The sequence below is a fragment of the Sprattus sprattus genome (genome assembly GCF_963457725.1).
Source record: "Sprattus sprattus genome assembly, chromosome: 9".
Taxonomy (NCBI): Eukaryota; Metazoa; Chordata; class Actinopteri; order Clupeiformes; family Clupeidae; genus Sprattus; species Sprattus sprattus.
This window is the reverse complement of record NC_137928.1, coordinates 29,462,388-29,489,941: the sequence shown is the minus strand read 5'-3', so window position 1 is coordinate 29,489,941 and position 27,554 is coordinate 29,462,388. Positions and strand designations below refer to the sequence as shown.

The window sequence follows — 27,554 nt, the reverse complement described above, 5'->3', positions numbered from 1 at the left end:
TCAGAACTGCAGTGGCTCCTCCAACACAGGGTGGGATATAAATGGATCGGTTCCAGCGAGTGAAAGATCAGGGCGGCAGCAGGTAGTTGAGGCCTCTGCAATATCAAAGTACTTGAGAGTATGATATGCCTTGGGTCCTCCGTGGTTGGGACACTGGTTAGCGTTTTTGAAGATTTCATGACGAAGCCTGCAAACACAGCAAACACAGAGTGTTGTCTAGAGAACTTCTCTGACTGAAGAGAGAAGCCCACATTGTTTTACAGAAAAACAGGACTGTTCTGAGTGGACCCACCGTTTCCCAAGTTGGATTGGACAAAGGGGGCTCTTCATCTCCTTCTCAATGTCTACGTCACTGATGAACGGTGGGAGGAATCTCAGCTTACTTTGAGATTCAAACTGTGAATATGTCTGCAAAACAACAGCAGGATACAGCAGACAAAAGAATAATCCATAAGAGGTATCATCACCCTGAGGCCATGATATTGCCAACCTCAATGTTTAATTCTTTGACTGTTACCTCATTTTGATCCTGCATGAGGGTGATATCTGTAGAGCTGGTCTCTGTATCCAGAGTACAGTGACTGGGCATGCTTAAGGGGTCTATCAGAATGTCATACGGCACGGCAGGGTGTTTCCATGACGATGGAATATGTACACTCCAGACCTCTGGCTGCCCAAATGTTCCTGAGAGCAAAGGGCTGAGGTTAATCACTGTCTACTCAGCTGATTCAAAAGAGATACTTTTTTTTAAGCTAACAGTAGTTTCTCAGGTGAGAGAAAGCCTCATAGATTATTATACACCAACCTATGAACTCTCCATAGACTGTCCATAGACGCACAGTGCAGTCGGTAGAGGAAGTGAGTAATATTAAACCATTATCCACAATCTGCAAGCTATGAAGAAATAATCAAGTCAAAATTGAGATATAAATGAAAGGAATAACACAAACATATTGTATGCTTAGAAGGTGATATATAATAAACGGTGCACTGTTCTTTGTAGAAGGCTCCAACAAACACAGTACCCTGTTATGCTACTGGTGTGTGCTCGCCAGTAGTTTTCCACTAAAACATGGAAAAACACTCAGGTTAATGCATCCAATCTTTCCACAAGTACTTAGTTTATGTCTGCTGTCAAATTCATAAGCAGCAAACTTCACTTACTGTTTGGTTTCCTGCCTTCTGGCCGAATAGCATATGTCTTTATGTCATAGACATAAACATAGCCCACTTCATCTCCAGCATACAGCTTACTGTCATCTTTGGTCACTGCCACTTTTGTAATCTGCAGTTTGAATTTAGACTAACATGCAAATCATTGATTAACATCAACTCTGCTCCATAATTGCAAGGGGAATATGTAATGTGTTTGTGAAATTTTCACGTACTGCCTCAAACTTGGCAAAAACTCTCCCTTCGTCGAGGACATTCCAGAAAAACACATAACCTGTCAAGAAATAAATGTAGGTATGGTGTTTTCTCATGACCAGTGAAAAACTGTGGAATGTGTCCATGAGTAAAGGAAGCACCTTGGGGTCCAGAGGAAATAAGGCAGGCTGCAGAGGGATAGTCGACGAGCAGGGTCCGAGTCCTCAAGAAGGCCAGGCATCTCACACTTCTATCCACACCTGAGAGGGACGGCACTGGGCTAATCAATTTATCCCATGATCCTTTATCTATGTCTAAATGTAAGGTTTTATGTATAGCAGTTTTCATAGCAGTTGGTGTTATTCCCTACATCGCTAACACTTATCTGGAACAGTTTAGCACATATTCATCATATTTACTTTTTTCTTGTGACAGTCTCAAAAATATAAACACTTTGAACTGTCACCTGTGTCTGTGTCAGCACTAGTTAGAGGAGAGGGGAAACGGCTCTGGATGTGTCCTGAGGCAAGACTCCAGACAATGATCTCCCCATCACAGCTACCAGTGGCCAGCAGAGATGGTGGACACTGGGCAATGCAGAGGATGTCATCTTTATGACCTCGGCTCTGTTGAGGGGACACTGAAGTCAGTCTACTTACATGGACAACTAATGTAAATGTAAATAGATATGTGTATGTTTGCACACACACGTGGGTTTATGTCTGTGACTGAGTGAGTGCTTGAGTTAATCTCACCAGATCATCCTGCCAGGATGGTTGAGGCTTCTGGATGTGGTGTGTGTCCTCTGGTGTATCCTAGAGGTGTGTCATCATCAACAACAACAACAACAACAAGTGTTTGGCTTAGCGCTCCAGACCTTTTACAGGGCCCACTTAAACCAGCAGCATTCTCAGATTTGCTGTGAAATCATTTTAAAGCAAAGAGATTGCGTAATGTTTCTTAATGGACAGAAACTGAGCTACCCCTAACCTGAGATGCACATTTGTATGCACCAATCACAAACCAGGTTAGGAAATGGTGTTGCTCAGTGCTGTGTCTGCCATAGTGACAGTTTGTTGGACACAAATAAATTGCGCTCCTGTTAAAGTACATCTTTGTGTGTAATGGAAAAGTAAAAAGTGTAATTATTTGGTTCATATTTTAATCAATGTTTCTAAAGTTTCATAACAAAAGTCATAATTCATATCTGTCTTTCAGTTTCTTTATTTATTTCTGTCCATCTTAATATCTAATGACTAAATCTGTTTATATCATTTGTCTTTTTCTCCTTTTCACCCACTTACTCTATTCCATCCCTTTTGATTTTTTGTTTTTCTCTTTCTCTCTTTCACATTATCACTTTCTCTCTCTATTCCATCTCTTTCATTTCTTGTCTTTCACTCTCTCTCTCTTTGTATTCATCTATCTATTTTTCTTAATTTATTTCTCTCTCCCTATGCTCCTTGTCGTAGAACCTACGACATTACCAGATTGGAAGTGACGTAGTCACGCATCCAACTTCGAATACACCATTCATTCACGCCTGGAAGGCTGAGCTGCGTCAATCATCTCCTGAGCCCGCCTCCTCAGGAGCGCATAAATATGAGCGCTTTGACGCATCTCATTCTCTTTTCAACTTTCGATGTTAGGTATTCGTACCTTACATCACACTTCTCGTTACGCTCAAGAAAAAATTGCTACTTGCTAATTTATCTTGTGTGCTTAATACTCTTGTAGCCGGTGAGTCGGGTTTATCCCTTCACTAGCTCTGAGTGCCTCGAGTTTATTGGCTTGTTTTATTCTGTAGTCGAGTCACTGTATTGTAACTGTTACTAGCCAGTCGCAGACTAGCTTGCTAAACACCTGTTAACGTGCTTTGTTACAATTACTTTCACTCGCACTTATTCTTTGTATTAACAGATATGTCTACCAGACAGGCGTACCCAGACTGCGGGCACGCCAGAGAGAAAGGGGACCATCACTGCCTGTGCCTGGTCTGCTTAGGCAAAGACCATGCGGCTGCTGCCCTCGGCGAGGACGGCCCCTCGTTTGAACTCTGTGCCAAGATGGAGTTGGCCAGAGTCAGGAAGCGCCTGGCGTTCTGGGAACGCAGGGGCTCAGGGACGCGTACGCCAGCGCCGGCTGGGGGGGCTCCCCCAGTCGGGCTGCGTGCTCCCTCCGCTTCCAGCAGCGTGGTGTCTGGCATCCGCCCTCCGGCTTTAGCCTCACCCGCTAGCCCTTCCCCCTCTCCCATCCCTCCCCCCGCCCCGTTGGTCACCACGGAACGCGAGGCGGTGGAGCTAACCTCTAGCTTCTTGGAGATGCCGGCCCTCGAACTAGACTTCGGTCTGGACACCGGGAGCCTGCCCGAATCCGAAGAGCTCTCGTCGGAGACTGAGGATATGGATGTAGCCGAGCAGCCGCCCGTCACTTCGCTACTTTGCTTTTTCATTAACGTTGTCTTGTCTTCTCTCACTAACACCCCACCCATAACATGTACCTTTCAACTAATTAGGTCTTGCTTTGAATAGTGTAAGTTAGCAGGTTTTTAAAGCAAGTATATGCTTTGCAGTTTGTCTTGTATATTTTCACAGGTCTACAGAATTAAACACATTAAGTCTCAATTCATTTTGACTGACCACAGCATGAAGACCCTCCACCTGAAGACTGGCACCTATCTTCCTTTAATCACCAGATACTAAATGCCTGACATTGAAATGAAAAATAAATCCTGTACACTGGCATAGTTCTGCAACATTGTCTATTGAACTTAAGTTAAAATTCGTTCAGATATTGCTTATCATGCTTATTGCTTATCATGTGTTTAAATGAACATCTGCACACTATTATAATTACTGCACTTGGTTTGGGACTTTACTGTTAAGGTGCATTCATGGGCTCAGCTACTGTGCTATATGAACATTGCCTTTAAAAGCAAGCAACCAACCTGTAAATCAATGTGAAACTCAACCCAAGATGAACAGAAATTGTGAGTAAGAATGCTCTTTTTTTCGCAACAATTTGTGAAATAAAGAAACGTCAACATGCTTCAGTGTTCTGCTTCTTGTATAACAAACAAAACACAATTTTCATCTTCAGGAACTCATTTCAATAACATGATGCATACGAGGAGGTGTTCAGGGCTAGTCTAGGCTATTGCATTGATGTGCTACATGGTTTTGTATGTAGCGCACAGTGTTACGGACAGTTAGCGCAATCACTTCGTGACATGAGCAACAGACGTTTAACCCGATGTGAAATAAACAGGCAAGCCAAGACGGCAATACGTTTATGTAGGCTAGCTTGTCACTATTGAAAGCTTATTTGACACGGTGTAAAAGTTTAAATAGCACACTGGCTGTGTGTTGGTCGTATAGCTTCGTAAAAGTTCGGTTAACAACACGTCACTTGTGTGTTTAGTTCTATGACTTAGTAAAAGTCTGGGCAATACGTATTGTATGCCGAAATAGGCAATTAGGATAATGAAGATTATAATATAATAAAGAAATGTAATTGAAGTTGAATGCAGTCGCTGTCGCGGTCTCTGTAGCTGTCCGCTTGTGTGTGCCTGCGTATGTCAACCGCGAGGTCATAGCAACCGTCATAGCAACGACCCAAAGACGATTTGATAAACAGTTGATCGGAACGTCTGTAGCGTCATCTGGAACGTCTCGCTAACCCTAGTAATGTTCGGTGTGACATGAAGATTCTATATCATTCACGTGAAAAACAAAACAGCTGATAGGAACGTCTCTGTTGCGTCACCCGGAACTTCTGGCTAGGCCGGAACTTTTCGCTCATGACAGTTCCACTAAAGGAACCGAGGTTACGTAAGTAACCGAGACGTTTGTCTTCATTAAAGACACTCTACTGTCTCAGTCTTTTGAATAGATTGGAATTGCCACCTTATATTACATTTTATTTCCTACATTAATGCGTGGGCATATTTGAATTCCATTTTAATCTTCATTAATATAATTTTAAATGTATGTACTTATCAAAGTGCTTTTTAACCTTATGTAGCATACTTGTTGTTGTAGTCTGAGGCAATCATTTAGTCAGTCAACCAGTCTATCTACAATATATTAATTAAATTTAGTCAATATAGTTAGGTAAAGTGCTTTTAGTATACGCTAAGTAAAGTAACATCGCTCTCTCTCCTATGCACACATGCATTAAGAAGTCTTTTAACTTTCCTATTCATCATTTTGTCTTTAACTGTCACCAACACACATTTTCAATAAGAACACATTCAAATGTACCACTTACAAAGGAAAATAGAGAAGATTCTATACTAAGCAATTGAACTATACAAAGAATGATAGCAAATCTAAGAAATGTGTGTAAAGACTGTGTAAAGATTGAAAGATAGAGAAAGAACAGGAGAGAGATAAAGACATAGTGAGACAGTATGGAGTGTGAGACTGGGAAGGTGATAAGAACATAAAGAGTGAACTATAGATAGAAAGATAGATATATAGATAGATAGACAGATAGATAGATAGATAGATAGACTGAAGAATAACAGAAATATATACAGTTGAGATACAAAGAAATGAAAGACATGGTAATTAAATTAGAGAAAAAAGAGAGAGGTGGTGTTGCATGGTTTCACAATGGTTGTCAATGTGAGGGCAGTTAGGGCTGCTAGGGCAGTTGTTGCAGTAGTTAAGGCACTCACACCACAACTGCAAGCATTTAGTTTTACATGACGCAACATTACTGCTCTGTTACTTTACACAGGTGCGGCCGATACACAGTTTTGCTTTTATGGCCCGAGAAATTACAATAAGACTTGAGCGTCTGGGAAGAGGTAGCGTTATTTGTATGACTTGATTCCAATGCCCATTCAGTAGCAAACAAATGTCATCCATGGTTACATACCCAACAATGTCTTCATCACCATAAGAATAGCTCACATTCAACCTCCCATATCCTATGCACTCCTCATTCAAATAATAGTCACTGCTGCTCTTACGATTTATGCATTAGGTTCTTTGCGGTCACTTTGCAGTCACCAGTATCCTTTCGTAATGCAAATTAATACATTTATATGTCCTTTTCTAATGATCCCATGTTCAGATAATCCGGCTTTGACACACATGTTTGATTTGCCACGGTTCTGGCTGCACCAACTGCACCAAATACAGTTTGTTACAGGAATAAAGTAAAACGCCATGAACCAACTGCCATCTAATACCATAGTTACCTGCTACAAACCTAATACGCTGTTGCAGTAAATGCTTAAGACCCTTCTTTCCATCACCTCACTGAACATAGCCTACTGGGGAATGGAGTGAAAGTACTAATAAGCCCAGATTTACACCTGAAGAGTTTAAAGGGTTTGCTCGGCAATGCAATTGCTTGACTTTAACCAAACCTTTCTCTAATTAACTTTGACTAGGCTCTGCCCACTTAGTGTGTTCCACCACACCTTTATTATTTGTCTAAAGCTTTTCTTTTTTGTGCAACAGTGCACATGCGTCTTTAGTTTCCGCCAGCTGTTCGACCTCTTAGACTAGGGATCATATGTATGTATATAATAAAATGTAAGGGAGAGCCAGGTTTACAATTTTAAATGTCCATTAGGAGGTGTAAGGGCAGACAGACAGTCGATGAGTAACTGATCCTGAGCAGTAATGCATCTCAGTTTTAGTCCTGAGTGTGTGCCCTTCAGTGCATACGATTATGTCATCACCTGAAGATCTAGAAATTATCAAAGGAAAATTAGACATTTGGTAACCATGGTAACAAGGATTGGAAAAAATGAACATCCATCATCATTACTGTACTCTCTCTCCCCAAGTCAACAGCTCACAATCACATCTCCTGATGAATTGTTGGAATAATAGCGTGGGGAAATAACTGCCATGGAACATGTGACCCAGGCCAGCTGAGTGAGAGACACTCTCTTCCCCTATGGTACTCACAGAGTAAATGTCAAGCCTTCGGCTCCAGCCAACACACATCACAAACCTGTCAAGAGAAAATGTGAATTGACATAATGCATTTTAAAGGAATTGTATGATGTGTACACTGGCAGTCTAATGAACTTACATGTTCCTGTGCACTTTAAGGTAAGCGCAGTCACATATTTCTTCACAGGCACCATCTGTAGTAAAGTCAAATTAACCAACAATATAATATACTAAAGGAAAAACAGAAAATAAAACATTAATTGAGAAATATATCTACATGTCCTGGACACAAACACATATTTACCTCTTTTGAGGATCTGGAGGCAATGACCATTATTGAAGTTCCAGATTTTAAGACAACCGTCTCTGCCTCCTGTCACCAATCTGTTGGATTTAACAATGAGAGTAACTTAAAAGGGGACAGTTCATTTTCATAGAATGTGAACAAAATAAAAACTGCTGACACACACCGTCTTCCTTGAGGGTCAAAGGTCATACAAGTGATGGCAGAGGGGCCGTGAGCTCCTCCAAATTCAAACACTAAGTTCCCTGTATCTAAATCCCACACCTTAATGACCTGGAATAGAGGAGATTTCATGAGGTGAAACGTTGGAGTTCAGTATGATGCTTCATGTACATGAGGCAGGGAGCAGGCGACTTACAGATCCTTCAGTGCAGCTGACCACCTGCCTGAACTCCTCACTGTAGCCGCAGCACAGCACCGGCTCCCTGTGGGACACCACCACACGGGGTTGGGCCTTGGGCCTGAGAGTGTGTGTGAGTCAGAGGGAGATGTGACAGGGTGGGTGTGTGAGAGAGAGAGGAAGATAAAAGATAGGAGGTAGTGAAGAAGTTGGATATCAAACCAGGATCTTGAGAAGTGTTTGGAGCGATTCAGAAATAATACTACACTGTAAAATATTTCACCGTACTTTTACAGTAAATTACTGGCTTCTAGTTGCATTACTTTCACAGTAATTTTACAGTAATTTATTGTAAATATTTCACAGTAATGTACTGCACATGTTTTACAGTAATGAACTGGAAACATTTCACAGTAAAATGCAACATATATTGTAACTTCACAGTTGTCATACCATTGGATTACTGTGATACAGCAGTATGTAGCTGTGGAATTACATCGTCTTGCTGTATATAAATTACAATAATTGTCTGTTTTTACTGTAAAAGTAATGCAACTAGCCAGAAATGTACTGTACATTTACAATTTAAGTAACACTGCACATTTGACTTGTTAACTGTGATTTTACAACACAAACGTGCTTTGGATTTGCTAAATTAAAAGTCACAGCAAGAACAAAGACAATACTCATTTTAACTTTTTAAATTCATTACTCAATAACAAAATACATAACAACAATGAAGGTTTAAAACCTGTCAAATTCATTACTCAATACCCAAATACATAACAATTAATGAAGGTTTAAAACCTGTCAAATTCATTACTCAATACCCAAATACATACCGATAAATAAAGGTTTAAAACATGTCAAATTCATTACTCAATACCCAAATACATAACAATGAATAAAGGTTAAAACACGTCAAATTAAATACTCAATACCCAAATACATAACAATTAATAAAGGTTAAAAACACGTCAAATGCATTACTCAATATCCAAATACATAACAATGAATACAAGTTTAAAACACGTCAAATTACAAACATCACTCCAGAACATAGTCTTTCCTAAATCTACAGGGTATTGTAACTCTGGTATGTCTTCAGACCATATAAAAAATAAACAAAACAAAACCTGGGAACATATACGATATAAACAAAAATTAAAATGCAATTACAACCACAAGCTTTCTCTGGAGTGTGATCACAATTGCATTTATACAACCACGCCTTTTCTTCGAGCCTTGCTCTGGGTTGATGCACAAGAAGCACCTGTAAACAATAAGCAAAGACAACTTTCAGTTTTACAGATTTAATTTAATGGTTTATCCAAGGCACATGCACACATGCACCAAATAAATTAGTATTGAAAGCCAAGCAAGATTGATATAAGCAACGCAAATCAGGAGGCTAAAATAAGCTCCTTTGAAATGACTAGCCTAGTTGCTGCATCTGGAGGCTAACGTTAGCTTACTTTAACTTTCACGCTAATTTGTGTATTCTCAGTCGAATAACACACTCTATACCTGGACATGTGGAGAACATTAAATGAGAACACATCATTTGAGCTTTCCAAAACAACTATCGTAGCCCGACCTTTTATCCCGCATTTAAATTAGCTTTGTAGCAAAGATGGCACATATACAGCGTATTGAAGTGTATAAGATAGTGTTGTTATACTGCGTGTGCAAACCAGCCTGATACAAATAGTAGAATTTTGATTTCGCAACGAGAATTTGGTTCGGTGTAAATTCTTTTTCTTGTTGAGCTTTATTTCCAACGGCATTTTAAATCAATGCGGGATAATAGGTCGTCGCCAACTTTGTTGCCATTTCGCGACTGTACAAAACAAATTGGAAAATACGGTAACAAATGTTTCCGCTGAGGATTTTTTGGTGGCCGCGAGATAATAGGTCACGTTACGATACACATCGAAAACAACTATACATTACTTGTCTGTGAGGAAAATCCTCGCGGGGAAAAATGCCTTTAAAATGACTTAGCTGGTTGCTGCAGCTGGAGGCTAACGTTAGCTTACTTTAACTTTCACGCTAATTCGAGTATTCTCCGTCAAATAACTAACACACTATGACTAAAATTGACATGTGGAGACCATTAACGTTAAATGGAAACACACAATTAGAATTTTACAAAGATAAGTTTCTTCTCTGTGAGGCAAAGCTTCACGGAGAAAACAGCTTTTGAAACGTCTTAAAAAGTGGTTCATTAAGTGACCTGACCTTGATCCAAAAGATTGTTAATTTACTAACCCAGACAACGAACGTTATTACAGTGTAATCCGCTTATAGTGGTCACGTTTGTCCAGAGCCAATTTGAACACTATAAGCGGATGATTACTAAAACCAAATTTACCGTTATTTCACTTATTTTTTATGCAGAATATAATTTGTATGGTTTTTCAATGAGAACAATGAAATGAAACGGATAGCTTCCACATTTACTGAATTTTATTTCAGTATCATGCAAGTTTAATTACATATACCTGTACTGCGCTGTGCGCAGACATAACTCTGGTACGTAACTCAGCGGAGCGTTGCGAGACCGGGCATAATCAATCCACTTCACCAGGGCAGCCTCAACCGCAGGTGCTTTGCCCGGGCGCCGTCGATTTCGGTCTCCGTTGTTAGCCTTCATGACTGTCTCTCGTTGCTTAATTAGAATCCACAAGGTAGCCTGATGAATGCCAAGCTTCGCCGCAGCATCGCGTTGGCTCAACTTATCATATGCCTCGAAGAGATTACGTTTTTCTTACATCGAAAATGATTTCCTTTTTCCAGCCATGATTCGCAAGCTAGTTCTAGCTGCCCGGTCGTCACCTCTTTACGTTAGCTAGCTAGGCAGAAGCAGACGTCCAGAAAGGAATCATGGTAAAAAATACAATAACTACACGTAATAATAATAATAATTTTTAATAATTTAATTGTGTTTTAATGTTTACATTCATAAAATGGCCAAAAATGAACATTATAAGCGGATTTCTTGATTACTATAAACGAATGATTTAAACAGCATTTGTATAGAAATGATTCGGTCCCAAGCCTTTTGAACACTATAAGCGGTTGATTACTATAGCCGTGACCACTATAAGCGGATTCCACTGTATAAAGTTATTATTATAGAGTTATTATTATAGAGTTGTGACAAGCTCTCTGTCAACCTTACCTTTATCTTCTAGCTCTTCTATAATGTGCTGTATCCACCTTCGCTTCCTGTATCTGTAGTCACCGTGGATTCAACTGTCTCTTCTTGAGCCCACAATGCAGCGCAGTTCAAATTTACAGTAATGTACAGGGTTATCTCAAAGGATGATTTGAAGTATTTTACTGTGAAATAACCCTATAAAATGCTGTGAAATCCCGGTATCGTTTTTTTCACAGTAACTTACTGTTTCTACATTGATTTCACAGTACACATTAGTCTACATTACAACATGACATTGTGATTATTACAGTTCAAGCCTGTAAATTAATAATACGATGATTTATTGTGAAATATATCAGTTAAATATTGTAAAACCCTGGTAACATTTTACAGTGTACGTATCATTTCAATCATTTAAGTAAAAGAAATTCATGCAGAAAAGATCTGAAAGATCAGCTCTGTAAACAACTCTCTCCAAATGAAACATCATCAGGGAATAGATGTGGCATGTCTTTCTGGGAGGGATACAGGGCTCTCACCTTGTCCTAAGGGACAACATGGCCACTGAGTCTGTAGCAATGTATAGCGCATTCACTTGTGGGGAGTAGAGGAAGGAAGATATGTCCCCACTGATCAGGCTGGCTTTAGGGTGTGCAGTGAACAAGCATGTCTGATCTGTCACATGCCAGATCTGAAACAAATAGAAGCAGAATCTTAACTATCCAACCTTCATCTGACACTCTCAGGGCCTGATTTACTAACAGGATTGCGCCTATTTCTACCGTAAAATAGCGGTCGTAAACATAAAACGGTATTTACTAAGGGGCCGCAGCGCATATTAACGCCTGTGGGTGTGAACAGGGGAGGGCACGGAAACCTGGGTGGAAACCTGGGTGGAACGTGGGCATGGAGCGCAATTTAATGGGAGGAGAGAAGGTAAGTGCGCCTAATGATGTATTGCGTGGTATTTACTAAACCGCCTGGCGAGCGCATGTCCCTGATTTGCGGGCTAAATTCTCCGCCTTATAAAAGCACGTCTTAACCAGCAAGCCTGAGTCTGAAAAAGTTGATATGGCAGCAGTGATAACAGCAAGGCGAAGAAAGAAGACAGAGACAGCGCAAAGAAATATTTTTTTCAACTCGTATAACACATTTTCAGTTAAATGAACCACAAATCATTAGACGGTACAGGTTAAAAGCCACGCAATACTTCAATTACTGAACCAGATCAGAGACGACATCTAACACTCCAACCGGAGATCACATTCCATTCCATCAGTTGTTAAACTCAGGACAACATTACAAATATTGGCATCGGATCATTTCAAACTCTTATATCATCAGCAGTTGGTATATCTCAGCCTTCACTCAGCCAAATATTCACCCAGGTACTCGACGCATTGCTACGGTGCGCTGGTCAATACATTTCCCCACTGCCACAGCTGAAATTAGAGTCATCAAACAGGACTTTTTTTGAAATCGCAAACTTTCCGACCGTAATTGGAACCATTGCTTGCACCCACATGCAAACAGTCCCACCTTCAATCCACGAACACGTTTACCGAAACAGAAAGCACACATATTCAATGAATGTCCAGGTCATATGTGATGCCAACATGACCATTACTTACGTGGTAGTGGTCTGTCCATGACAGTTTTATCTTCCGGAATAGTGCCATCTATTCATGATTGAGCAACGGTGATTTTGGAGAGGCCTGGCTACTTGGTAAATGTATTTGTTTCAGTGGGGATATATTGTAGTGAACCCATGTCCCAGAACGTATTAATCTCGCCATGTACATGTATATTGTTATAATAGACAGTTTATGCATTAATCTCGCCATGTACATGTATAGTGTTATAATAGACAGTTTATGCATTAATGCCACCAATAGCATATTATTTATAATCGTGTTCTTTTAAACATCTCGCTGTAGGTGATGGCGGGCAAATCAACAATATAACCCATTGAATCAGGTTCAATGATTGAGCGAACGTGAACCAATATATCTATCTCATGGTGGGCAGGCAATTTCTCCCGTCTTTTAACGGTGCGCTAAATAATGATTGCCCAGCGCAGATCTGGCTTGATAAATATCACGGAAAATGCGGGGAAACACCGTGCATTAATGTGCGCCTGGCAAAGGCGCAGTTTAAGCTGCGTTCGCAAATCAATGTTAGTAAATCAGGTCCTTTAAAGGGTGGAGTAAGCACACAGTGCCCAGCGCAGATGTGGTTTGATAAATACCACGGAAAATGCGCAAAAACACTGTGCGTTAATTTGCGAACGCAGATTAAGCAGCGGTCGCATGTTAGTAAATCAGGCCCTCAGTTGCATCATGACCATCCTCAATCAAGATGGCATCTGAATCTCACTATGAATCCAGTGCTACTCTGACAAGATTATGGCAAGCTCCACTACCAGTTACTACCTGGGATTTGAAATGTTTTGGCCAAACCTTAACAGTATTATCCGTGGACACTGAGAAGAAAAGGTCATCTCCTGAGTCAATGTAGAGATAGCAGATGGGTGCTGAGTGTCCTTTGAGAACAGCCGTAGGTTTGCTAACAGTGAAAAAATGACACTGAATTTATCACATGGAAGATGAGGGTTTAAGAAAAAGAACAAATGGCAACAACAATGCGTTCAAAACCAATGATAGGAAATTGTAAGGCACTAGGAACATATACCATGTGCTTTGGATAAAGAGATTGTAAATATTGTTATACAGGCCATAGAGACAGTTATATAGGATTTATGTAAGAGAACTATTGAAAGCAGATTCTTACCCTGGAGCATATGGGTTCCAAATGCGCAAGAGTCGATCCATCCCACCTGTTAGTAGGAGGTTGTGTTTTTTACAGAGGTCAAAGGTTGTCACCCCTTTCTGAATGGTGAAAATGGTTTGGTCCGATATAGGCCGTGGTTGAGCCCTCCTGGCCTTCCCCTCACAGCCGGGCTCCTTCACCTCCTTAAGATAGTGCTCAACGATAGTGGAGGGCTGCACACAGCCTGAGGAACACATGAGTAAAACGCTGGGAGTGGGATTGCTTCAGGGTAAGGTTATTATTATTAGGATGTTATGATGAATCATAGTACACAGTACAAAAATGTTAGAATTCATCTAACAACTCTAAAGTTTCTGTTTCCTTGTGGAGAGCAGCATGTGATTGCAAAAGCAATTTGATAGAACCGCTATTTTTAATTGCTCTTTTTTTCAACTGCTCATTTTTCCATTAAAATTATTGGGGGGAATGTTATGAGTCTCTAGTGATGAGGGCAGGATCTGCATGTTGTTTAATCCAATGGTTTTTGGTGCTAGATCACAACGTTAGTGTTGTTTGCTCAGCAGCAGAGCTTCATGACACTCCAACTAGCTTCATTGCAGCTGTAACTGTCAAAATAAGTTATCAGTAAGCTGATTAAATATGCTGTTTTTCCTTACTACTCTTTGCCAGAGGTCTCCACACTAAGGGACAACACAGGATTGCATACAGTTATTTTTTTTAATCAGGGTTGGAAAACACACATATCATTCTGTGTTGTTCAGTTTTTGTGTTTTCTTTACAATGCTTGATGTTCAGCTGCAGTCTGAGACAGTAATGAGCTGAAAGAGAGCATTTACCAATGACCAAGGCAGATGCTTCATGGTTTGAAGTAGAAACAACAGCTTCCATGTTTTTGAAATATTTCACCTGAAAATATGGCAGAGATGATGCTCATTAATGAACGCCTTACTAGAAGACAAGACGGTTAAAATTTGAAATCATGAAATTATATTCAGCTAAAAATGTATTTTGATGCTGAAGCAGACATGATTACCTGGGTCACCCAGTCTTGGTGGACTTTCCATCGAATGTAAGATACTTTTGGACAAAGGGCTGCACTGTCAATTCCAATATTGGGCACATTTTCAGTTTTAGGTAACTTCTTCCACGTCCTATGGGCATATAGTGAGAGTTGAAAACAAAACACCAGATTTCATGAAAAATCCCCCAAATGAATTACACATGCAATATTACTCATGCAGCAGCCTTATGGCAAATGTAACTTCTCATCAACAACTATATAAGAAAGATTTGGTTTATGGTTCAGACTAACCACTCATAATCACGGATCAAAGATACCAGTACAAATAGCCACTGCCTTGAATTATAATTGATTTGAACTTTAAATTAATCTTATTGAAAATATCAAGTATGCTGCATGGAGAATGCTTGTCTAATTTGACACATTTTAATACGCATTTTCAGTATCAGATACCCAGAGAAATCACTTAAGATAGAACCTTGTTTACCTAAGCATCTCTCCAACTGATGTGATAAGTATAATGTTTACGCATCCCTGAAAAAACAAAGTGACAAATGCCGTTTTATGAAGTTTTGCAATCTCTTTCCAGCTGTTGCCCCATTCCATTGTGCCCGTCACCAAGCATATGTTTCTAGTACCTGTGCATCTCCATACAGAATTGCACACTCATCCAGGGAAGTGTAGCTGTGAAAGGAAGGAAGATACGCCATGAAATCAGGAGGAAAGACCATAAGGCTACCAGGCTTGAACAGGCTGAGCACTCACCAGTAGTCCAATTGCAGAGGCACTGTCTCCAGAGAATTGATTTGGCAATATGGCTCAAGCGAGGACATCTCGTAGAACTGAATCTCTCTTTCTCTGGATTAAATAAACATAGATGATAGATTTAAACAAAAACATAATTCCAGAGCAGTGGTTGTGGAAATATGATATATAAAAAAGAAACAATTGGGCTTTGTAACTGCAAATCCAAGTAACAGCATTATTTGCAAGAGTAATGCCAAAAAGAGCTAATTTTCTCTACCCCGTTCCAATGATCAGTTTGTTATACTGTGGCATCAGGATGAAGTCAGTGGCCCACTTTGGTTTCCTGTTCATAGGTCTCTCATGCTGAAACAAGAACACCAAATTAACTACAAAACTTCTCTAATTCTCTACATTACTCTACTACAACACTTTAGATGTAGTGCAGAATAATATGATAATTATCCTTACATCCTTTTCAAGAAACTAGATAATATACTATTAGTGAGTGTCATCAATCATATATCTTACATCAAATATTAGATTCCCCTGTAAAGCCTGAGCTTCCTGTTTCTAGCTATTGACAACAACACAGCGCACTACACAGATGGATGCTTTGTTTGTGTGTATAACTTATCCAGTAGCTGACTCCTACTCACAAACACACTCTTGCTCTTCTTGAGCCGAAGCTCTGAGCTCCAGTAGCACACGGTCCCATCCTCCCGCAGGCTGACCACCGTCCTGTCAGGGGTGCTGTAGAGCCTCAGGATTGGCTCACCGTGGCCTAAGGGCTTGATGGTGGCGGGCACAGTGAATGCCACCTGCTTGCAGCGCTGTGAACACTTCTCCTTCTCTATGGACTCCAACTGCATGTAGGTACACACCTCATCCTTGGGAAAGAGCAGAGTCTTGACCTCTTAGTGCAGAAATAATGCAATAAAGAAATCTATGCTATTATGAAAGGATTAGCTGATAGAGGGAATTGATCAATTAATTTACTGTTCAAAGTCAAGGCTTGTCTTGTAAAACTACATGTATGACTCTGTGATGATTACTGTCTGCTCATAAAATTACATGTATCATGTATCATAACATTACATGTATCATGTAATGTACTTTGTTATGACCCACACGTTGTCACCAATATTTCAGTAAAATGAATTGTTTACAAGACATTACAGATGCTTTAGAACTGTTCTTTATTCATACCCATTGAATCCTGCCACGGCAAGAGTAGTCAATCTTTATGAAGAGCTCCCGAATTTGTGCATCCTTCTTTGACAGAGAATTAGAGGAGCCAAAAGAAGATCATTATAAGCCAAGGGTCAAGACCAAAAATTCATATATCAGAAAATCGTATCCAAAGTGACTTCCAAAACATATTTGAAAATTGAAATGACGTATTTGGTGATAAGTGAGGGGCTGATCAATAGTTTAGGAGCATATAGGAATGTACTGAGCACACATCCTTGGCGGCACATGTGTTTATGATGATGTTTGACGATGTTGATGACAAGCTGTTTCAACAAAATGACCACTCTTAAAACCAAACAGAAAATCAGAAACTTGCTTAGCGCAACAGTAAGGAGTTTTGGTTCTTCTATGAGAGGGGAAGGGAGTCTGTTTTATAATTCCTTACATCAGATGGAATAAGTAGAACTTTACAGCCTGTTTGAATGACGGAAGGAATGAAAGAAACAGTGCTCCAGTGTCCAACTGTGTTTAGGAGGATCAGTGAATTGACCACTAATGGCTGCAAATCATTCAGTCAAAATGATGCAGTCATCAGCAGAGAAGGAGGTAGCTGGTGGTGAAGGAGGAAGGTTGAGGAGGATTGACCACATGAACCAAAGATTACCACTTAAATAGATAAGATAGTTTCTTACCATATCATCCAGGCTGAAACACATCTTCAAAGTCCGCTTAAAATTGACTAGATCCATTGATTGTGTGCCAGTTTTTTCCAACTCCTGGGGGAGTATAGGGTTTTATGACATTCAAAATTCAAAGTGCAACACAATTTATACAAAAATATTTAAGAAAACCTACCTCAAAAGCCATATGGAGTCTTTTAAGATTTTCTAAAGACACTCTCTGCTCAATCTAAAAAAAAAAAAACAGTTTTAAGCAACACTGTAACATAGCATATTGAGAATATCACTTGACAACCTCATGCAAGAGACAATGGCATATATACAGCCGCAGAAAAAATTAAGAGACCACTTCAAAATTATCAGTTTCTCTGGTTTTACTATTTATTGGTATGTGTTAAAGTAAAATGTACATTTTTGTTTTATTCTATAACCTACTGGCAACATTCCTACCAAATTTCAAATAAAAATATTGTCATTTAGATCATTTATTTGCAGAAAAATGACAATTGGTCAAAATAGCAAAAAAGATGCAGTGTCTTCAGATCTCGAATAATGCAAAGAAAACAAGCTCATATTCATTTTTAAACTACACAATACTAATGCTTTAACTTAGGAAGAGTTCAGAAATCAATATTTGGTGGAATAACCTTGATTTAAAATCACAACTTTCATGTGTCTTGGCATGCTCTCCACCAGTCTTTCACATTGCCGTTGGGTGACTTTATGCTACTCCTGGCGCAAGAATTCAAGCAGCTCGGCTTTTCATGTCTTGTGACCATCCATCTTCCTCTTGATCACATTTCAGAGGTTTTTTATGGGATTCAGGTCTCGAAATTGGGCTGGCCATGACAGGGTCCTGATCTGGTGGTACTCCATCCACACCTTTACTGGCCTGGCTGTGTGGCATGGAGCATTGCCCTGCTGGGCAAAAGGAAGCAAGTTTTTCTTCCGGGATAACGTTGTACTTTGCCTGGCTGAGGTTTGTAAAAGACCATAAGGATTGAAAAAAGCGGACTGGAGGTTCTTCTAAGTTCGTCTTCTCTGATGAACGTTGTCCCGGAAGAAAAACTTGCTTCCTTTTGCTCTGACAATGTTCTTGCGCCAGGAGTAGCATAAAGTCACCCAACGGCAATGTGAAAGACTGGTGGAGAGCATGCCAAGACACATGAAAGTTGTGATTTTAAATCAAGGTTATTCCACCAAATATTGATTTCTGAACTCTTCCTAAGTTAAAGCATTAGTATTGTGTAGTTTAAAAATGAATATGAGCTTGTTTTCTTTGCATTATTCGAGATCTGAAGACACTGCATCTTTTTTGCTATTTTGACCAATTGTCATTTTTCTGCAAATAAATGATCTAAATGACAATATTTTTATTTGAAATTTGGTAGGAATGTTGCCAGTAGGTTATAGAATAAAACAAAAATGTACATTTTACTTTAACACATACCAATAAATAGTTAAACCAGAGAAACTGATAATTTTGAAGTGGTCTCTTAACTTTTACCGCGGCTGTATATATATATACAGTATATACAGTACCTTGCATAAGTATTCACCCCCTTGGATGTTTTACCGTTTTATGGCTTTTATAAACCGGTCATGGTCAATATAAATTGGCTTTTTGGACAAAAAAAAATCACAAAATAGCTCCCTTTAATGTCAAAGTGAAAACAGATTTCTACACAGTTATGTAAATTAAATAAAAATATGTAACGAAAATAAGTGATTGCATAAGTATTCACCCCCTTTAAATAGACTGACCTAGTTCAACAGAGGTCCAGCCAATTGGTGCTAGAAGTCTCACAATTAGTCAAATGGGGATCAGTGTGCAGTGATGTGTTGTATAAAGTACTCAAAAGCCATACTTGAGTAAAAGTACAGGGCCTCGTTTCCCGAACGCGCACTTAGCCTAAAAAGCACTTGAAATCGTTCGTAAGAGGAATCCTACGTTGCAGACGGGTTTCCCGACGCGGCACTTAGCTTAAGTGTATCTTTCGTTGAGAAGAATTCTACGTGTGGTCAGGACCAGTAGTAACTTCACACTTAGCGATGCAATCCACCAGGGGCGTCGTTCGCCCTATTATAGAAGAAATCCAAAGGATGTTTCTGTGTATAGCACATCATGAGAATGTCATTGTTTCACCTGCCTATTCCCATCAAAATAGAAATAAAGAATATTGAGTATTTGAAAATAAAGATTAGGCTATACAAAACTGGTCCTGACCACACGTAGAATTCTTCTCAACGAAAGATACACTTAAGCTAAGTGCCGCGTCGGGAAACCCGTCTGCAACGTAGGATTCCTCTTACGAACGATTTCAAGTGCTTTTTAGGCTAAGTGCGCGTTCGGGAAACGAGGCCATGATAATTATTTTTTCTAAAGATGATTCGATTTTGTAACGAGTAACGAAGGTTTCAGGGGAAATGTATCGGAGTAAAAGTATCAGTTTTCTTTGCCAAATGTAGCGAAGTAAAAGTAAAAGTCATCAGAAATATAAGTAGTAAAGTAAAGTACAGATATCCAAAAAAACTACTTAAGTACAGTAACGAAGTATTTCACACATGTATTCTACTTCGATACTATACAACACTGGTCTCAAGTGATTGTAGTATAACGACACCTGTGTCCAGGGCCGCTGACAGGTTTGGCTGGGCCCGGGACAAAATTCTCTCAAAAATACAACCACTGTTGCCTTGGTTCTTCACCAATCAAAGCTTCATGGAAGAGAGCCACTGTTGAAAAAATGCTCCACTTTGTTCTCATCAAACCACAGAACCTTCTTCCACTTGACCATGGAGACTCCCACATGCCTTTTGGCGAACTGTAGTCGATCCTTTTTTTCAACAGTGGCTCTCTTCCATAAAGCTTTGATTGCTGAAGAACCCAGGCAACAGTGGTTGTATGTGTCACGGGGGCACATTGGAGTAAATAGCAAGTAGTGGTAGGAACTGTTTGTGAGTGAAGCATAGGTGGGGGGAAGCAATGGGTGCCACGCCAGCCACCACACATGTAAACATAGTAGGCAATCACAAATTAAGTGGAGCGGGGCAAGCACTTTGGGCAAATCATCCAGCTGAATTGACTGATTACATGATTCACGCAGGATTGGTGATTGGTAGAGATAGCGAGCATGAGCCTAATAAAAGGGAAGAGAGGACAGAGTGTTGGGAGTTCCCCCGTGCTGGCTTTGCTGTTATTTGTTACAGATTCTCGGCGGAGTGCCGTGAGCTGCAGAGGAAAGTTGGAAGCAGAGGACGTACACCCCCTTCTGCGCAATTGCCAGGGAGGAGAGAAGAGTGGAACTATCCTCCCTCAAAGAGCTAAGTGGCCCTTCCTTGCCCTGTTAGTTCTAGATTAGGTAAAACTGCTACTGAGGGCAGAGCGCCGCTAGCGTAGAAGCTGATGACTGTGTGCATGTTGATTGCCTTTGTTTTTGAGGCACCACATTCACGGTAGGGCTAGGCCATCTACAAGTGGCTGCCTACCTGACTGTGTGCGTGCGTGTGTTGTATGTGTGTGTGCTTTCTAGTGAAGCCCAGCTGAGACAGTGAGGGGCCGACACGCCTGCAAGCCATCCATAGGAGGACAGTGGACGCATTAAGACGGATTGGACTATTTTACTCGTTGCACCTTTTTGTACATATTTATTAGCCATTATATTAAAAATAAAGACGTGTATTTTCTCTACTGCTGCATCCGTGTCTGTATGTTGGGGAGGGGTGCTTCACAGCCAAAAGATCGTGATTTAATACAGTGTACTGACTGTTAAAGAAAAAGGCCCAGTATATCTGAACCTGTGACATATGCACAGTTTTCCAATCTCAACTGCTGAAGCTTGAAACTCCTTCAGAGTAGTCATAGGTCTATTGGTGGCCTCTCTTACTAGTCTCCTTCTTGCACGGTCACTCAGTTTGTGAGGACGGCCTGATCTAGGCAGATTTACACATGTGCCACAATCCATCCATTTCTTGATGATGGATTTAACAGAACTAGTGCAGTCCCGTAGGAATCATGCATTCTGTAGTGTTAGCAGACGTAGGTGTAGATGTTGGGTAGTGTAATAGCAAGACATACAGTCCCGCTCAGCAGTATTGGCACCCCTAGTGAATATGAGCAAACAGGGTATGAAAAAATATGTCTGTGCTGTTTATCCTATTGGTGTTTCACTCAAAATATTCACAAAAATCTTACCTTTACATTGAAGTTAAATTATTGTAAGAGAAAACAACGGTTGAGATTAAATAAATATTTTTTACAAAAACATGTGTACCACTATTATTGGCACCCCTAGAACAATCTTATAATTGAAATCTAACTGAAGTATATTTCCAGTCATGTTTTACATTTTTAAGTTCACCTGTTTAATTATGAACTCTTAAGAGGTTAACCATGACTTCCTGTTCCACTGATGTACAAATATGAGATGACACAGGGCAAATTCCATTAGTCATTCATCACAATGGGAAAGACCCAAGAACACAGTGACAATGTGCAATAAAAAGTTGTTGAGCTGCACAAATCAAGAAATGGACACAAGAAAATCTTGTACCAGTTGAAAATACCCATTTCCACTATCATGGAAATAATAAAGAAGTTTAAAGCGTCAGGTGATGTTAAGAATCAGCCTGAAAGACGACGTGTGTGTACATTGACCCCACGCACCGTGAGGAGGATGGTTCAACTGGCAAAATAATCTCTAAGGATCACAGCTGGAGAATTGCAGACATTAGTTGAGTCTTGGGGTTAGAAAGTCTCAGAACTACCATCAGACGCCACCTACATCACCACAGGTTGTTTTGAAGGGTTGCCAGAAAAAAGCCTCTGCTGTCAATCAACAACAAACTAGAGTGCCTACAGTTTGCAAAATGGAAGTCAGACTTTCAATGGGACTGAGTTAAATGGTCAGATGGGACCAAAATAAAGCTTTTTGGCAAAAACAACAAAGGTGGGTTTGGCGTAGACAGAAAGATAGCCATACAGAAAAGCACCCCATACCTACTGTGAAGTATGGTGGCCGATCTTTGATGTTGTGGGGCTGTTTTTCTTCCAAAGGCCCTGGACATCTTGTTAGGATACATGGTATCATGGACTCGATCAAATACCAGCAGATATTAAATGGAAACCTAACAGCCCCCTCTAGTAAGCTTAAAATGGGCCATGGTTGGACCTTCCAGCAGGACAATGATCCGAAGCATACTTCAAAATCAACACAAAAATGGTTCACCGGCCGCAGAATAAAGGTTTTGCCATGGCCATCACAGTCCCCCGACCTAAACCCCAAAGAAAATCTGTGGGATGAGCTGAAGCCGAGTCTACAAGCGTTGACCTCAGACTCTGAAGGATCTGGAGAGATACTGTATGTAAGAATGGTGTCGGATCCCGTGCCATGTGTTCACCAACCTTATCAGGCATTATAGGAGAAGACTCAGAGCTGTTATCTTGGCAAAGGGAGGCTGCACAAAACATTTAATTAAGGGGTGCCAATTCCCGTGCACACATGTTTTGAAGAATAACATTTATTTAATGTAAAAACTTTTTCTCTCAATTATTTTACCTCAATGAAAAAGTAAGATTTTTATGAATATTTTGAGTGGAAGACCAAGAGGATAAACAGCAAAGACATATTTTTTCATATCCTGTTTGCTCATATTCACTAGGGGGGCCAATACTGCTGAGCGGGACTGTATTTGCACTCCACATAGGTACAGGTTACACTGAAGTATTGTTGTGATGCATGTTTCCTTTTCATTAAGAAATGTTTTAATGTTAGCCTTTTTGGAGATATACCAACAAATAAAGTTTGAGATTATGTAGTGGATGCAGTTGAATATAGAGGTCAAAGTTGCTGTCTAAACTATAAACTAAATGTCATAAAGAAAGAAATTATTTAAAATTAAGTTATGGTTGAAATAGGATCACTTCTTTATTGTAAGGGTAAGTGTAGCGTAAGAATGGTCATGCAGTTGGACTCAAATGTAGGTTCATTTTGTTGAATGTATGTACTGTACTGTAGGCTACTGTATGACTTCGATGATGCTAGCTTTGACAGCCCATTCTCAGACAGATCGTAATCTAATTATGTCCTTACAATGGGAACACAGTTTAAATACTCTGACTGGAGATGGCGTTACTATCCCCCACCCGAATTCAGTGCAGGACTGGGAGGATAACATGACGACGTGGGCCCAACATAATTTACAGCGAGATTTGCGCGTATTTCGTGAACTCCATAGCAACAGATGGGAAAGCAATGGACAATCTGAAAGCCTCCGAGGCTAATCAAAATATTCATATTGTTTATTAGTATAGCGTATTTTTACAGTACATTTCTGCTCTTATTTGACTTACAACTTGGCAAACTCATTTCATAAGCATGGTTGAAATGTAACTGTGATTACAGCACTTATTCATGGCATATGCAAAACGCATGAATTTCACTCTATACAACTCTCTCTCTGAATTCATAGTTCGCAAGATATTTCAATTTTATCGTTTGCGTTTGGATTACGCGTGGATTACTATTCCCTGTCTGTTAGATGACTGTACAACTCTAGACATTACTTTGAAACTTAATATGAAGAAGCTTATATAAACGAATAGATCAAATCAATCACTGTCTTAAGATTACCTGAGCAAAGGTCTGTATCTGTTCACCAAGAAGAATTTGAATGCGGACCTCCTGATCGTATCCACGCTATTCTGAACTTTGAGTGAAGGCAGGATAGTTTTAATACCGCTAATATTGTTTGTGACGTAATTTGTGACGTCATTTCGGTGCTACGGGAAACGATAACCCATTAGTGCCTACGGGAAACGGTAAAATACAAATATCTCGCGAACTATGAATTCAAAAATCTTCAAAATCAAGGATGCACAGGTTCATGACATGCGTAAGCTACATGCGAAATCTCATAACTAACATAACTACCGTCAGGGAGATACGCCCTAGACCAGGGGTTTTCAACTGGTTTTGTCCCAGGGACCACCATTCTGACTAGAAAGTAATCCACGGCCCACTGTTGTGCCTGCGCGCTCGCGTGTGTGCATTCGTTCGTGCATGTGTGGGGAGAGGGGAGACCTGTCAGTGTAATATCTGGGCATGGTGAAGTCAACACAGCCTGTCTATTTGTGGCGAAATGGTAGACAGCGACAGTCTCATATCATTCTCTTGCCCTGTACTTATTCTTTAAAAAGAAATGCTCTCACACAGGTAGTTTGAAAGTTTGCAAAATACACCTCATTGCTTTTGCAGCAAGCTCTGGAAATTCGGTCTGGCAACGTATCCAAAACTTAGCACAGGCTACCATAGACTGGATAGGTGCAAGGCTACATTCTGTCAGCGTGAATCACCTTTATATTGTTTTAGACATATTTTTCTTATTTCAGACATTTTCAAGAGTAATCTGGAAATGTGTTGAAATATCAAAGCAATTTTTTTTTTTTTGAAATCGCGGACCCCCTGCAATACCGCCGCGGACCACCGGTTGAAAACCCCTGCCCTAGACAGACTGACACACACACACACAGAGATTCCTGGATTTATAGATAGATTCCAGGGGATGTTTAGTGCCTTAGACATTTTTTTTGTATCCTTCCCCTGACTTATACTTTTCAACAACCTTGTCTCTGAGTTGCTTAGAGTGATCTTGGGTCTTAATGGTTTAACAAAAGCCAGGAATACTGATTACTGAATACTGACCAGTGAATGGACCTTCCAGACACAGGTGTCGTTATACTACAATCACTTGAGACACATTCACTGCACACTGATCCCCATTTCTCTAATTGTGAGACTTCTAGCACCAATTGGCTGGACCTCTGTTGAATTAGGTCAGTCTATTTAAAGGGGGTGAATACTTATGCAATCACTTATTTTCATTACATATTTGTATTTAATTTACATAACTGTCTAGAAATCTGTTTTCACTTTGACATTAAAGAGGGCTTTTTGTGATTTTTTTTGTCCAAAAAGCCAACTTATATTGACCATGACTGATTTATAAAAGCAATAAAAGGGTAAAACATCCAAGGGGGTGAATACTTATGCAAGGCACTGTATATATACAGTATATGATATCACCTTATGGGAGTACAAATAGACTTCCTGAGTGACAGACTACAGTTAAACCAACTAGGTTGGGCGAGAGGAGGCAAACACAGACTTAATTTGACTCAGCTCATGCAAGCTTTCACTTACCAACCAGTTTAGCAGCTCTGAGCGCTTAGTGTTAAGAACAAAAAAGCAAAGGAAGAAGAGTTACAAGAAAAGCACATCCACAGTACAACTTTTAACTTTATAACTTCCTCTTTACTGGAATCCCTGGGTGTCAGACAGACCTCATGTCAAAGGCTCACCTCAGCTTACATCTCTTTGCAGAGGTTAATGCAACCTCTTGTCTCCTAGCAACACAAGCTCTTAATCCACACTGATACTTTGATACAGCAGAAAGGGACGATGCAAGCATACAGATCCACCGCCACCCTCAAGTAAACAATAACACTGTCATTGTTTTAATATCCCTTTGAAGGGAAGACAATGAAATGTTGCCATATACGATTGCATTAGACTAGGGTCTGAAATTTGTTTACAACTCCCACATTGTCAGTTGCGATACCCTCGATGGAAAAGCGAAGTTGGCATCAGAGTCGTTTTTATTAAAATAATGAATATAATAAAAAAAAAACATAAAATATACATTTTGGAGACCCTGGAAAATATAGTCATTTTCCTCTTTCCTCCTTTCATCATGTGTATGCATCTCATGTTTTATTCATTTCACTCTTTCATACTCTGTAATATGTCAACTCACGCATGGTGTATTAGATAGGTCGACTTCTTTTTGATCTTTAGTGTTTTACTGGTTTTGCTGCTTATAGTGGTAGTGGTATGTGGTATTGGGTAGGAGTTAGTTTGAAAAAGGGCCGAAGACTATGCTCTATATAAATATAAAAAAAATTATGATTTACTATATATTAAACAGGACTGCATCAGCAGGGCCAGTGACATATTATACCTTCAGTTTGCAGAGGCCATGACTGGAGTCAGCTGTAGAGCGGTGCCATACGCTCAGTTTGGTGCTGCCACCCAGAGGCAGGGAGTGTCTGCGCTGATCCTGCCTCAGCAGCTCCCTCTCCAGCCACTCAGGAGGCCTCTGGTGGCCCTCCGGCTCTGCTCTGGCTCCTATCCCCTTTGCCATACAGGCTTCAGCAAGCCCATCAGCCTTGAAATCAGAGAAAGTACTGGACAGACATTAATGACATTCAATTATTTACCCACAGAGTGTATGAGAAAGACTGCTTTCATCACAAATACGGACGAGGGATCAATACAATTGAAAATTAATCTGAAAAAAGGCTGTTTCTACACTTTCAAAATGCACTGCTGGGCCTTTGAGCTTTATGAAAGGAATGATCTCTTACAGTGCCAGCCTGACCCTACTCTATTTAATTAGTTTGTTCAAGGACATGAAGGAGCAGGGATAACATTGGAATCCTGCTGTCTAGCTTTCCCTTGCAACAAACAGCAGGCTACAGAGAGCTCCTTAGAAAAACATCAAATAAAGTAAATAGACCTGCAGACACTGCCAAGGCTATGCTGCTGGCTCTTTGGTCTTTTGCAGATAAACTAATAATGTGTACATTCATTAGGAGCATTTATTCTACAGGATTTCTTCACTTAACCAACGCACCCTGGATGTTACTAGGCATAGTATCTATCCATGAGCTACCTGTGTGTTAGACTAGTAGTAGAAGTAGAATACCTGGTTCTTTTTTGAGTCTCCATTTTGCCTGCAGCTGAGGAGGGCCGGCATTTCTTGACCAGTGGCATGTCTTGTGGCCTTTTGTGTGGATCCCAGTGAAGACTGTTGTGTTCCACTTCAGAAGTGGGCTCTCAGGTAGGCAGGCCAATATTAGTTCAGGTGTCACATTACCTGGCGCTCTAGTATTACACCTGCTGCAGTTAGGTGGCTTCCTGGCAACTGAAAACATGGTTACCAAAAGAGTAATCGCTCTTCATGCACTGATAG

At 40.2% G+C, this 27,554-nt stretch overlaps 1 protein-coding gene across 1 annotated transcript; it reads right to left on the bottom strand.

Moving 5' to 3' along the window:
• wdr95 (WD40 repeat domain 95) lies at positions 1-27,355 on the bottom strand (the record flags this gene model as incomplete). Its single annotated transcript, XM_080845081.1, has 26 exons — positions 1-187; positions 293-408; positions 518-684; positions 806-894; positions 1,026-1,065; positions 1,165-1,303; positions 1,389-1,447; positions 1,530-1,628; positions 1,835-1,994; positions 2,124-2,183; positions 3,395-3,731; positions 7,426-7,480; positions 7,591-7,670; positions 7,757-7,863; positions 7,949-8,051; positions 11,633-11,784; positions 13,553-13,658; positions 13,884-14,095; positions 14,917-15,034; positions 15,392-15,438; positions 15,543-15,588; positions 15,670-15,762; positions 15,929-16,014; positions 16,308-16,538; positions 26,541-26,766; positions 27,288-27,355. 26 exons carry the CDS (start codon positions 27,353-27,355, stop codon positions 1-3), a joined length of 3,183 nt encoding a protein of 1,060 aa, XP_080701207.1.
• Positions 27,356-27,554: the final 199 nt, after the last annotated feature.